Raw genomic sequence first — 15,660 nt, 5'->3', positions numbered from 1 at the left:
CTCATGAATGGTGGGAGGTTCCTGAAGAGGCAGGAAAGGGCAGTATCAGGGCACAGGGGAGGGGCTTTGATAGGAGAAGGGGGAGGATACACACTCTACTGCAACCAGGAAAGACAAGAGCATAAGTGTGCATCAAGTGCTTTGGGAGCTATGAGAGTGGAAAGTTTAGGGAATAACTGCTGGACAGTGTCTACATTTTTTTAAGAATTAGAAGAGCCAAGGAACTCTTTTGTTCTCTTTATGAGGTAAGAATAGTGGAATTAAGAAAACAAAGACCTACTCCGCTAAAACAAACACCCAACCCCCAGGTATGAAGAGTTCAATTAGCATCGACTTTACTTCTCTCTTCTAAGCTTCTAATACAACATGCTATCAGTGCTATTCTTACAAAAGTACAATCAAGACAAACATTTATTCTAAAGTATTTGCTACAATTAGGTCTCCAGAGCACAGACGTTATTGATATCTCCTAAAATTTAGAAACAGTTTTGCCATATACATATATGGCAAGAAACCTTTGAAGGTTTATATATATGTGTGTGTGTATATATATGCATATATATAAAATATATTTTTCTTATATATTTGAGTTTTATTATTTTTTATTTACTTTACAAAAATTTTAAGTTATTTGCAATAAATACCAAGTCTCTTTCCATCTTTGCATTCTCAGTGGCATATAATAGACTCCACTGTATACAGTAGCTGTTCAAAAATATTTTTGAGGACTTCCCTGGTGGCACAGTGGTTAAGAATCTGCCTGCCAATGCAGGGGACAGGGGTTCGAGCCCTGGTCCGGGAAGATCCCACATGCCGTGGAGCAACTAAGCCCGCGTGCCACAACTACAGAGCCTGTGCTCTAGAGCCCATGAGACACAACTACTGAGCCTGCGTGCTGCAACTACTGAAGCCCGTGTGCCTAGAGCCCGTGCTCCGCAACAAGAGAATTCACCGCAACAAGGAGCCTGTGCACCACAACGAAGAAAGGCCGTGCACAGCAACGATGACCCAACACAGCCAAAAATAAATAAATAAATATATTTAAAAATATATATATATATTTGAATTTGAATAATATTCTTTGTAATTTTTAGCTTTAATGAGATTTTACTCATACACTCTGATTATTTTATGTAATAGTATACTTGAATCATCACTCTAAACTTGACCTTAAAAACTTCTTCCTTCCTCAAATAAAAAGGCATTGCTAATCATCTCTCTTCACTAATGAATTTAAAGAAGATTTTTAATTTGAATTTTAAGTTATTCCTTTTAGATCTAGTTCACTAAGCAGTATCATAGTCTTATGAACTAGTAACTAAAAATTCTTTTGCTAATATCAAACATATTCTTAAAAACATAAGATTTTAAAATACAGTCTAAAACACATATCTTAAAAAATGTATCTCCAGGGGCTTCCCTGGTGGCACAGTAGTTGAGAGTCTGCCTGCCGATGCAGGGGACGCGGGTTTGTGCCCCGGTCTGGGAGGATCCCACATGCCGTGGAGTGGCTGGGCCCGTAAGTCATGGCCACTGAGCCTGCACGTCCGGAGCCTGTGCTCCGCAGTGGGAGAGGCCGCAACAGTGAGAGGCCCAAGTACCGCAAAAAAAAAAAAAAAAAAAAGATGATGTGGGACATATATACAATGGAATACTACTCAGCCATAAAAAAGAACAAAATAATGCCATCTGCAGCAACATGGATGGACCTAGAGATTGTCATACTGAGTAAAGTAAGTCAGACAGAGAAAGACAAATATTGTATGACATGACTTATATGTGGAATCTTCAAAAATGGTACAAATGAACTTACTTACAAAACAGAAATAGAGTTACAGATGTAGAAAACAATCTTATGGTTAACAGGGTGAAAAGGGGAGAGGGATAAATTGGGAGACTGGGATTGATATATACACACTACTATATATAAAATGGATAACTAATAAGGACCTACTGTATAGCACAGGGAACTCTACTCAATACTCTGTAATGAGTATTACTCTTTTCTCTATGTGAGAAAAGAATGTATAAAAAGAGTGGATATATGTATATGTATAGATGAATCACTCTGCTGTATACCTGAAACTAACATAACATTGTAAATGAACTATACTTCAATACAAATTTTTAAAATATTCATTTTTCCATTCCTTCAAATAAAAGATTATTTAATACCTTTTGTTGAATCCATTCCTCCAACTGCAAATAATGTACCAACAGTTGACTTCCTAGGTTTTGTCCGAGGACTCTGTAACATGGGCCGTCTCTCTGGTAGTAGGTGATACTTCATGGCTTCCATAATTAGTTTCTGACATTCTATATCATCTCGAAAAAGTGCATTATTTTCCATGTCTGCTAGGAACTAGAAGAAATAGTGAGTATGTGTATTGAATGACCAAGAAAATAAGGTTTTCTTATAAGGTTTTCTTATAAGGTTCTTATAAGGTTTACTTATAAAGTAAGGTTGAAAGAATAAACTAGTTCACAAATGGAAATGATCTCATTAAAAAAAAAATCCAAGGGGCTTTCCAGTGGTAAAGAATCTGCCTTCCAATGTAGGGAACGTGGGTTCGATTCCTGGTCAGGGAACTAAGATCCCACATGCTGTGGGGCAACTAAGCCCGCATGCCACAACTACTGAGCTTGCGTGAGCCTCAACTAGAGAGCCTTCATGCCGCAAACCACAGAGCCCACGTACCCTGGAGCCCACGCGACACAACTAGAGAGATGCCTGCACACCACAAGGAAAGATCCTGCATGCCTCAACGAAGATCCTGTGCGCCGCAACTAAGACCCAATGCAGCCAAAAAAATTAAAATAAATAAATAAATAAATAAATTTTAAAAAGATAAAGCGAAAAGTTAAAAAAAAAAATCCAAGTCTGGACATCTATTTTTAACTAAAATATTCAACATTTACAAAATTTACACTTTACATTTCATTGAAAAACAGAAACTGAGGAGAAGTGGTATGCTTTAAAATCTTAATAGTGCTTATCTCTGGGTAGTGGGGAAACTGGTGTTTTAAATAATCTTTCTTTGTATGTTTCTGTATTTTCCAGATTTTCTAAAATAAATCATTTTACTCTTTAAGTCAGAAATAGTTTTAACTGAAGAATAATAAGTAGGAGTTGACTAATTAGACTGCATTTATCTGACCTCTCCAAAGAATGTTCAACCAGGAACCAAGAGCAAAAACAAAACTTTCCAATTTTTTTAAGGGGCAAAGAACTCCAAATGGTGATTTATTCTAAATGAATTAAAATTCCTTGTACTTCACTGAATCCTATTTTTTTACCTATGTAATTTCATGTAAATGCATAAATATGGTCATACCCTGCCTTTTAAAAAATTATTTTTTTTCTTTTTGTACTTGGTTCTCCATCCCCCTCCCTGCCCCTTTATTGCCTTATTTCTTTCATTTAGGATATTGATCCATATGAAATTAATTTTTAAACAGAAGATGAGTTGAGAAATATTTTTTCTTCTAAATGAATAGCTAGTTCTGTACTGGCACCATTTACTAAATAATTCCCTCCATTTCCAACTGAATTGAACCTTGGTCATAAATAGTCTCAGGATATATGAGATCTGCTCTTTGATCCTCTAATCTATTTGTCTATTCCTTTTCTAATACTATATTTTATTACAGCATCTTTATGGCATTTCCTGCTTATATGATATAAATCTACCCTCACTATTCATTTTCACAGTTTTCTTGGCTATTTTTGCATCTTTACTTTCCATATAAACTTAAGACAGATTTGTCTCATTTCCCTTTGCCATCTTGATCCTGTTGGCATTCTAATATGAACTACATTCAATTTATTAATTTTGGGAGAATTTACATTTTTATGATGCTAAGTCTTTTTGTTCAAGAAGCCTTTCCACTGTTTATAGCTTTCTTTATATAGGTACTATTATGTCTTTTTAAATTAAATATACTAATTTTATATTAAATGTATTAAATAATATATTAAATATATTTTAAAAATTATTTTTGTTGCTACTGGAAATGGATTTTTGAATTTCCACTTTACATATCTTTTGTCATTGTACACTTGTATCATAACTTACTACTTTACCACATTCCCTTATCAAACTCTAGCTATTAGGCATATAATCATAATAATCACCAAATAGGGATAGTTACATCTTTTTCTAATATATATGCTAATTATTTCATTTTTATTTTATTATTGTAGTTGCTAAAACCTTCAAAGCAATGTTAAATAATTACGGTGATATAGAGTATCCATTTTTCTGGTTTAAATTGGTATGTTTTTAGTGTTTCACTATTTAAGATAATAGTTACTATAGCATTTAGTAATCCATCTTTGTTATAGATAGGTTGTTTTCTTCTTTCCCTATTTTACTTTAGAGTTTTAAAATTAAGAATGGTTGCTAATTTTTCCAGTATCTTTTATACATCTATTAATATGATCATATGGCTTTTTCTCCTTGAAGTTACTGATATAATTACCTTGACAGATTTCCTAATACTCAACCATTCTTGTATTCCTAGAAAAAGACCTTCCTGGTCATAGTGTATTATCCTTTTGATACACTGTAGGATTGTATTTGATAATATAAGGTATATTTTATATATTTTATAATTCACCATTTCAAGTATACAATTCAATGATTTTTAGTAAATTTACCAAGTTGTGCAACCATTATCATAAAAGTTTTGAAACATTTTCATTACCCTGCTTAGATCCCGCATGTCTGTTTACTGTTAATCTCTGTTCCTATCTCCTGTTCCAAGCACTAATCTGTCTCTGTAGATTTGCCCTTAGATGTTTCGTATAAAGAGAATCATACAATATGCGGTCTCTTGTATCTTGCTTTTTTCATTTGGCATGTTTTTGAGGTTAATCAATGTGTAGCATGTATCACTACTTCATTTTTTTTTACTGTTGAATAATAATTCATTGTATGGATACACCACATTTTGTCTATCCATTCACCAGTTGATGGACACTTATATTGTTTCCAGTTTGGGGCTATTAGGAATAAAGCTGCTAAGAACATTTATGTGCAAGTCTTTATGTGGATATATGTTTTCATTTCTCTTGGGTATATACCTAGGAGTAGAATTGCTGGGTCATGTCATAAACTTATATTAACTTTTTAAGAAAGTGTCAAACTGTTTTCCAAGGTGGCTGCACTATTTATATTCACACCAGCAATCTATGAGGGTTCCTGTTTCTCCACATTCTCACCAACAATTATTACTATCTTCTCTTTTTAGCCACTTGAGTGAGTGGGAAATGCAGTTTTACTTTGCATTGCCTTAATGGCTAATAATGTTGAGAGTATGTTCATATTTTGATAATGGAAGAGAAGGAAGAGTCTCTAACAAAAGTCACTGTAAAATAGTTTGTGGCATTTGGAAAATTAGAACAGCGTGCTAAAGGCAAAAAAGCCAAATTAAGACATAAGTCTCAGGACCTATGCCAGAGTATAAATTCTGGTATTAATTATTCTATATTATTCTGTGCACACAAAATATAGTTATACTTGCTAGAGAAGCCATTAATGAATATGCATTGAGTTGGTTCATTTAGATTAATCTTAGTGTTTATATTACTTCGGTTATATATAATTGCTTTAGTCCTTTGAAAAAAAAATAAATGTGAAAAAATTATAGAAAGTAAAGTCTTGTAAGACTCAATAGTTACTGCAATATGAAGTAAAATATATTTCTTAGCATGCTGACATTATCTATAATTTTTGAACAAATGGAATTAATTATATTTAAGTAGATGAAAATAATGGAAGGAAATATGAATCCATTAATCTAAGTATCAGATTAATCAAATGGAAGGTACCAGATATCATTTGGAAAATCATTCAGAAGGCACTGATAAAGCACTACAAAATACAGATTCTCATACTCTTCATTTTAGGTGAATACTATGTACCTTCTCTGCCATAAAAGAATGGCAAATTATTAAAATGGAAACATTTAGAAAATAGAAGAAACATTTTCCATTTGTAAATTTTTATCTTCACTCACATACTTGTTCACTATATGACTATTTCACTAAAACTGTCCCTTCAACTACTACTAAGAGTGAAAAACAGAATGTGAATGATTTATGAACTCTACAGCCTTTAAAAGAAGTTTTGGTATCCAAAACTTGTAAAATAAAATACTAAATGTAAACACTGACTCATTTTATATTTCTGAATTTTAGTAAAAAACAATAATGAGAATTGAGAACAGAATAGTGGAGGCCAAGTTACTTGTAATACAGGGTAACCATTGGGAACATTAAGAATTTAGGTGTCAAAATCTTTAAAATAATGTCCTAATGCAGTTGACCCTTGAACAACGTGGATACAAAACACACAGGTCCACTTATACACAGATATTTTTCAGTAGTAAATACCACGGTATTACACAGTCCACTGGTTGAATCCACAGATATAGAGGAACCTCAGATATGGAGGTTATACATTATACACAGATTAATTCCCATGCTGTTTGAGGGCCAACTGTATTTCTATGCACATTATTTAAAATGGGATCAAACAGAAAAGCCTGAAATGCTTTTGAAGGTAAAATAAAACTACACACGCACTTGTCTTCTGGATTATTCAGAGTTAAAAAAAAAAGCCACACTAAAATGATCATTTGGATGAGGATTACAATGATATATATGATTTCCTATATCATTTTAACTCCTTAAAATAAATAAAATTTATTTATTTTACACTACAATAAATTACTATAAGTCAGTTGAACTCTTTCTAGTTAGGGTAAATAGAATGTTTCTTATTAACGGAGTAGGGTAAAACCTCATTGAAAAAGGAATTATTTCACAAAAGTAAATTCATTAGGTAACTGGATCTAATGTCAATTAAAAAATATTAGTCATTTATTTGATAGGCACTAGACTTCTTTTGTTTTCATTTTTCACTTTTGTTTTTTATTGAAATATAATTGACAGAGAACATATTAGTTTCAGGTGTACAACACAATGATTTGAGATATATATATATATATGAAAGTGATCACAATAAGTCTAGTTAACATCTACCCCCACAGAGTTACAAGTTTTTGGTGTGTGATGAGAACTTTTAAGATCTTAGCAACTTCATCCTTTTCCTATCTTTTAAAATAAAACATTCAGAATACAATCCAACATTTTCTTGATGATTTCAGAGTCTACTTCAATACTTCATCACTTGACAACTCTAAGTCTGCAAACTTGCCCTTTACTTTTAGCAAGGGAGAAAAAAAAAACCCTGCTAGTATCTCTAAATGCCATAATGGTGCAATAGAGTATTACCACTGCAGAAAAGAAAAACAGTGCTCCAAGAGGTGTTATTAACTTGTTTAAATTATACAGAGCAATGTGGCTTCCATCACTGCTACTCATCAAGCTAAGACAGTGGTTCTCAAACTTGAGTGGGCAACAGATGCACCTGAGGGCTTATTAAAACACAGCTAGCTTGTGTTTTAATAAACACCCCCAGAGTTTCAGATTCAGTAAGTGTAGACTGGGGGCCTAATAACTTTCATCTTAAACAATTACCCATGTGGTGCTGATCCTATAGTTGGGGATCACACTTTGAGAACCATTGGGCTAATCCAGCGGTTTTTCCATCCTTATCTGTTTTCTCTGTAGCATCTGATGATATTAAAATTTCCTCCTTTCCTGGTGGCGCAGTGGTTAAGAATCCGCCTGTCAATGCAGGGGACACAGGTTCGATCCTTGGTCCGGGAAAATCCCACATGCCACGGAGCAACTAAGCCCGTGCGCCACAACTACTGAGCCTGTGCTCTAGAGCCCGCGAGCCACAACTACGGAAGCCCGCGCACCTAGAGCCCATGCTCTGCAACAAGAGAAGCCACCGCAATGAGAAGCCCATGCACTGCAATGAAAAGTAGCCCCCTCTCGCAGCAACTAAAGAAAGCCCACGTGGCAACTGAGACCCAATGCAGCCCCCCCCCAAATTTCCTCCTTCTAGAACTTGCAATCTCTTTTTAATGGTACTACAGGTATTTAGGCAGCTTTGGGACTACCACTAAATATTAGTAATTCTTAGGGTTCCACCCTTAGTACCCTCATGTTCTCTTTGATCAGTGTCACTCTCTTCCCCTTGGCTTCAACAATGTAAATAAGTAGTTTTCAAAACTTCTTAGACTCTAAGAGGATTAAAGGTGTCGAGAAGCTCTGGGAACATGGTTCTTCTACTTTCTTCCCCACCTTCAAAATCAGCTCTTCATCCTGTATTCTGTCTTAATCAACAGCACCTTCATCAACCTAGTTGCACAAATCAGAATTATTCTGGACCCTTCTTTTTCTTTTTTACCTGAACCATTCAGTTGGTCATTAAGTTGCATCAATTCTACCTTCTAAATAGCTCTTGATTCTGGTAATTAATTTCTCTACCTCCACTTCCAGGAAGTGATTAATTCACTGGTCTGAATCCAAAAGCCTTCCTAGGGTATTTCTACTTTGACTCCTCGAATCCATTCTCTGCAATGCAGTTATAGGATCTTTCTAAACTAAAATGATAATTATGCCATTCCCTACTTAAAACCCTTTAGTACTTCCTCACTGCTTTTAGGATAAAATCCAAACTCCTTGGCATGACTGAGTTCCTTCACGATCTGGTCTGTTTACCTCTCCAGCCTCATCTCAACATTGCCCTTTTGTTTCTGTACTCTAGCCATGCAAGCTATCTTCAAATTCCAGAACACGATATATTTGCTCATGGCTCTATAACTAGAACCCCTTCTTCCCTGGGCTATTATGCCCATTCTTTTGGGTGGTGAACTCAGCCTGCAAACTGACACTTCAGAGGTTCTCCTAGCTTCACCACCATTGGTCTGGGTGGGTCACTCCAATTATTTTCATAATACCATGTTTATGTATAGATCACAGCCTTCATCTCATTATACTGTAATTACTGATTTATTTATTTTTATTTATTTATTTTATTATTATTTTTTTGCGGTATGCGGGCCTCTCACTGTTGTGGCTTCTCCTGTTGCGGAGCACAGGCTCCGGACACGCAGGCTCAGCGGCCATGGCTCACGGGCCCAGCCGCTCCGCGGCACGTGGGACCTTCCGAGACCGGGGCACGAACCCGTGTCCCCTGCATCGGGAGGTAGACTCTTAACCACTGTGCCACCAGGGAAGCCCTGATTTATTTTTTAATCTATTTCTTCCTCCACCTGATGTCCCTCCCCCCACCTCGCAAATTTACACAAAGTACATTCAAAAGGCAGAATAGTTCAGTGGAAAAGGCATAGAACTTTATTTGGGTTCAAGTCCTACCTCTGTCTCATAACTCTAATATACGATGTTAGCCAAGTAACAAAGCCAAAGAAAACTACAACGCAGAAGGGATTTATGCAATCACTTTGAGATTTTGCGCATATGGTTTTACTTTTTTGGTCTGTTACTTCATTTGTACAACAGGTGTTAGACTAAATGTTCTCCAAAGTGCCTTTCAACTCTAAGATCTTAGGGCTATGATTATCAGCAGTATCCTGGATAAAAGAAATTTTAAAGATCTCTTAGAGTCATGCAAATATAGTATCATAAATATTTGAAGCTACAGGACTGAAGTAAATTGTCAGGTTACTTAATTGCACAGATTCTTTTCAAAGTCCACTAGGATTTTTCAGATTTTATTTTCTTTCATTTAGAAAAGGATAAGAAAAAAATTCTGTTGGATATCAGCAAAAATAATCCTCTCATCTTGAAATCTGATTTTAAGAGAAATGTTTTATGATGTTATTGTTCCTGAATTGTCATCAGTTCGTGTAGTTTCGCTCCTATGAATTCATACAATATTCTATCTGTGAAGAGAGGTCTTTCTTATAAAGCATCAGCACTGATTTTTGTTTCTATAAGGTAGAGAACAAACAGTAACTTTTGCTCACAACAGATGGAAATAATATATAATGCTCAAGATAAATACAAATAAAATAATACTCATGGCACTTTAAACAACAACAACAAAAAATCTGATCTCAAGCAGTAACAGCTCATTCTTTCTTTACTTTCAAGGACTCTATTTAAGGCCTCAAAATAAGTAGCAAAGTATGCAGAGGAAATTTTTGTATATTCCAGCTGAAATTGTAAAAAGGGGAAACCATGCATGTCAGTATGTTACTGATTGCTTTGAATATACCAACTAGATCTCTCTCAATTCTAAAATAATGATAATAATCATACTAATATTATTTATAACACATTTTATTTCACAGAGCACTTTTCTGATCCTCATAAAAATCCTGTGAGATACAAAGGATGTTATCTCCACTTGACAGATGAAGAAACCGAGGTAAGTGAATTTGCCAAGTCACAGAGTTTTAGGATGTCAGAGCCAGAACTACTAACATGTTATTAATTTATATACCACCAGAATCCAGCATTTAGTGGATACTTAAATAAATGTGTGGCAAATGAATTAATCTAAATTTTCTGGTTCCTAGAGCCCAGTGTTTCTTTCATTAGCAGCTTTATTAATTCTTCAGTTGCTAGGATAGGTCTGCAGTTGCTAGGATAGGTCTGCAGCTGAGTCAAATAAAATTACTAACCTCAAAGCAACAATGTTACTTAATGGATGCAATTTAGATAGTCAGACCCTCTGGGTTGAAAACAAACAGAATTTTTTTTTTGCTATCTTTTCACCTTAACATTTCATAGGGATATATATAAAATAACCATATTGAATAGAATAAATAAGCTCACATTAATGTAATTAATAGATAAGCTCATATTAATGTTATTAGCATAAAGTGAATACAGTAGTCCCTCAGTATTCTGGGGACGGGGTTGGTTCCAGGATTTGTGTGGATACAACATTTCACCTCAAATACGTAGTATTTGCAGATAACCTCTACACAGTCTCCTGTATACTTTAAATCATCTCTGGATTACCTACAATACCAAATACAATGCAAATGCTATGTAAATAGTTGTAAATGCAACGTAAATGTTATGTAATAGTTGCTGGTACAGGACAGCTTCAAGTTTTGCATTTTGGAATTTTCTGGAATTAAAAAAAAAAATTTTCAATCTACGCTTTGCTGAAATTGAGATGCGGAGCCCACAGATGTGGAAGGCTGACTACTCAAAGTCGCAGCAACTACTGTTGTTGAAATTATGACGTTGATTTTAAATAATCAAAAAGAGTTTACCTGTGGCGCAAGGAGAGGTAGCCTAATATAAGCCAAAAGTTTACTGAGATCTTTTCGTCTCTGTTCCAAATCATGACGGACCCAAGTAAGAAGTGCATTCAATATTGTCTCCTCACTAGGAATGTTCATGTCATCACTGGCCAAGAGCTTTGCAATTTCACTGGCTGGTAATAACACAAATTCCTGGTTTCGAATTACTTCCATGAAATGTTCCTAGAGGGAAAAAGAGCATATAATTGATATTGTTTCTTCTGTCCATCACAGTTTAAAAGAAACTAAACATTTTTTAATTAGATGCCAAGACACAGTTTATACTTAAGCCCTTCCTTACAATGTATTATTGCTTGCAAGGGAAAAAACACAGCAGAAAATAACATTTAAACTGTAATTATGTTGTTAAAATTCTTATTTCTATGTAAGTAGAATTAAAGCTTTGTATCATTTATTACAATTAAAAAATAAATTTGGGACTTTTACGTATTGCTTTGCTCAAGTTAGGGAATAGTTTTGGCAAATCTTTCAAAGGAAGATAGAAAAAATGACATAGACACTTTGTATGATTAACATCAAAAGTGAGTTTAGATTTGTGGTGCAGAAGATTTTGGCCAAGAGGGGAGTGAAATACCTGGGTGAGAATGAAGTTATTTCTCTTACCCAGAAATGGCCTCTAGGGTGGCTAAATTTCCCAAGACCATTCTGAACCACGGAAGTCTTCTCAGACTCTGCCTGGGAAGAGAATGTGTCCTTAGAGCTATCCGTGAGCCAAACTGGCCTTTAAAAGTATTTTAATATTATGTATAAGACCACCAAGGATTTTAGGTCTGATTTGAAAACTTTAATCTCTTCTTACCTGATTTATGTACAAAGTTCTTTTAGTCTCATAGGAAAAACAGCCAAAACAAAAATGTTGACCTACAGTACACTGGGACTCCAGGGCCTTAGACCGAAGATGACTCAGTTCTGGCTACATTCTAGAATCAGCCTCTTTATAATTTGAAATGGAAGATAAAAATGCCCTTAGATAACTTTTACTAGGCTATTATGCTAAACAATCTAAAGAGAAAAGAAATAGTCTTCTGTTGTAAAAGGTTACGAATCTTAATGCAAGTCTTAATACAAGTCTTAATGGGCTGCTTACACAGTTATAATACAAACACAAATGCTAGAAGTATTGTCCCTTCATGTTTTTCTTATGCTTCTTAACGTACTATGGCTGTCTCAGCATACAGTTTTAATAAAAAAAGCTAAGGCTGTTTAAATCAGAGCTATTTAAAAATAGCTCAAGCTATTTAAACTAGAGCTAGAGATAAGGACTATCAATAATTATCTTCTATATTAAGATGAGAATTGTATTTTCCATATAGCCTCCAGTAATCCAAGTTAGGTACTGATCTAAGATGTATCTTGGGTTGACATTTCACTCCTTTTCAAGAAATTCTTAAGAGGAAAACCATACATGAATAATTAACTACATTCAATTGCCTCAATTCATCATGATTTGTTAAAGATGCCCAAATGAATCTATTTTAAAATGACTGATTATCATTTTTCAGAAATATATTTTAATAAAACCTCAGGGCTGGAATGGCTTCAAGCAAACTGTACTACTCAATTGTATACTGACATTATAAAATGATTTGGTAACACACAGCAAGAGCTATAAAAATGTTGAAGCTCTCAACTCATAGTTATACCACAAGTAGTTTAATCCTTAGTAAATAATTCACAAGAGGGGGAAGAAAAAGCTGATGCTTCTCTAATGGTGCTTCTTTGTATTATTATTTATAATAGTAAAACAAATGGGAACTAGCCTAAATGTCCAGCTCTAGGGGGTTGTAACTCATTGGCTATTATTCAGGCATTAAAAATTTTAGGAACAAAGACCACATAGATAAATGGAAAGATATTTATTATATAATGTTAGATGAGATTCTGAAGAAATCAAAATAATATACATTTCTAATTGTTCAAAAGTATAGTATATAGTACTGTCAACAGTTATACAACACTGAAGTAACTACTGCCATACTTTCAAATGGAATTAATTGCATTTTATCAATGAGAAAAAGATTAAATAAATATTCATTTAATTAATAGTTTATTTGTTGATATATCTATTTCAGAACAATGCCCATTCCATTCTGGTATAATTTGTATTAAGTAAAAATGGAGTTTTTTAATATCTTATAGAAATACTACTGAACTCAAGGTTAAACACAAAGTGCTTTTCAAAAGTATTAATTTGGTTTTGAAGCAAGTATTTTAGCAAAATTCAATGTTTTTTACAGGTTTTCTAGATCAAGAAACAAAATTTAAAATTGGAAAATCAAATGTTTGTATTTATTTTATAAATCCACAATGACATTCAATATTTGTAATGATATAACCAGTCTTAGATTTTTTTTTGTAGAGGTTACATGATGTCTTCCAGGTCATGTTCAGTGGCAGTCAGAACAAGAACAAAAGTTTCCAGATTTCAGGATTACAAGAAGGAACTTTTCATCCTTTTCTATTTGTATTCGTGCAGGATGAGTGAACATCCCAAGTACGTGCACTATTTGCTAATTGTGACAGTTGATTTCACTCTGTGGCATTGTGCTTACTTCATATTTTAAATCCATTTTATGATACAAACAGCTATCATGCTACCAAACACTTGCTAGCATTATGCTCTTTCCTCCTTTGGAATAGTTTTCAAGCACATGAAATTACTGAGGGATTTATTTAAATTGAAGATTGAATTATGCTATATATTTTGATTCAGTTCCCACAGCAACAACTCAAATCACACAACTTGCCTCTAAATTACTTATTGTTATTAGAATTCAATTACATGTCTCTGTTGAAACAGAATAATGTCAAATAATGGCCTTGGGGAGAAAGAAACTACCACAACTAATTGGCTATGAAAATAGCTTTATAAACATCGAGCTAAATTAAATTTAATTTAATTTATATCTAAGCCTTAAAGGAGCAACTGTGCCTCTACTGTAAAGAACAGCAATGACCTAAATGCATACAAATGTTTGCATGTGAATAAAACTCCTTCTTAGGTAAGAGATATTACATAAATTATGTAATGATTACAAAGGAAAAAAAATCCAGCTTTATTTTATTTATATTTATCTTATCCAAAAAAATATTTGAACCTGAGCTGTAAAAGTTAAACTAAGAAATCTACAGGGAAGAATAAAGACTGGGGATGGGGGAAGATAACTTCAACCACCAGAGGGCAGACAGCAGAAGCAAGAACTACAATCTTGCAGCCTGTGGAACGAAAACAACATTCACAGAAAAACAGACAAAATGAAAAGGCAGAGGACTATGTACCAGATCAAGGAACAAGAAAACCCCCCAGAAAAACAACTAAAAGAAGTGAAGATAGGCAACCTTCCAGAAAAAGAATTCAGAATAATGATAGTGAAGATGATCCAGGACCTCGGAAAAAGAATGGAGGCAAAGATCGAGAAGATGCAAGAAATGTTTAACAAAGACCTAGAAGAATTAAAGAACAAACAAACAGAGATGAACAATATAATAACTGAAATGAAAAATACACTAGAAGGAATCAATAGCAGAATAACTGAGGCAGAAGAACGGATAAGTGACCTGGAACACAGAATGGTGGAATTCACTGCCGCAGAACAGAATAAAGAGAAAAGAATGAAAAGAAATGAAGATAGCCTAAGAGACCTCTGGGACAACATTAAACACACCAACATTTGCATTATAGGGGCCCCAGAAGGAGAAGAGAGAGAAAAAGGACCAGAGAAAATATTTGAAGAGATTATAGTCGAAAACTTCCCTAACATGGGAAAGGAAGTAGCCACCCAAGTCCAGGAAGGGCAGAGAGTCCCAGGCAGGATAAACCCAAGGAGAAACACGCCGAGACACATAGTAACCAAACTGACAGAAATTAAAGACAAAGAAAAATTATTGAAAGCAGCAAGGGAAAAATGACAAATAACATACAAGGGAACTCCCATAAGGTTAACAGCTGATTTCTCAGCAGAAACTCTATAAGCCAGAAGGGAGTGGCATGATATACTTAAAGTGACGAAAGGGAAGAACCTACAACCAAGATTACTCTATGCAGCAAGTATCTCATTCAGAATCGACGGAGAAATCAAAAGCTTTACAGACAAGCAAAAGCTAAGAGAACTCAGCACCACCAAACCAGCTCTACAACAAATGCTAAAGGAGCTTCTCTAATTGGGAAACACAAGAGAAGAAAAGGACCTACAAAAACAAACCCAAAACAATTAAGAAAATGGTCATAGGAACATACATGTAGATAATTACCTTAAATGTGAATGGATTAAATGCTCCAACCAAAAGACACAGGCTCACTGATTGGATACAAAAAGAGATCCATATATATGCTGTCTACAAGAGACCCACTTCAGACACATATAGACTGAAAGTGAGGGGATGGAAAAAGATATTCTACGCAAATGGAAATCAAAAGAAAGCTGGAGTAGCAATACT

The 15,660-nt window shown here is 34.5% G+C and overlaps 1 protein-coding gene across 4 annotated transcripts in view; it reads right to left on the bottom strand.

The window, feature by feature from the left end:
• KLHL5 (kelch like family member 5) overlaps positions 1-15,660 on the bottom strand; it is a 77,100-nt gene that overhangs the window by 19,095 nt on the left and 42,345 nt on the right. For all 4 annotated transcript variants that reach the window (XM_082611489.1, XM_082611491.1, XM_082611492.1 and 1 more), the window contains 2 exons: positions 11,173-11,385; positions 2,176-2,362 (listed from right to left, as the gene is read on the bottom strand). In XM_082611489.1, coding sequence (XP_082467615.1) covers positions 2,176-2,362; positions 11,173-11,385 — 400 coding nt within the window. The remainder of the gene's footprint in view (positions 1-2,175; positions 2,363-11,172; positions 11,386-15,660) is intronic.

Source organism: Mesoplodon mirus, assembly GCF_964341445.2.
Source record: "Mesoplodon mirus genome assembly, chromosome: 2".
In the NCBI taxonomy this organism is placed as follows: domain Eukaryota; kingdom Metazoa; phylum Chordata; class Mammalia; order Artiodactyla; family Ziphiidae; genus Mesoplodon; species Mesoplodon mirus.
This window is presented reverse-complemented; position numbering and strand designations above follow the sequence as displayed.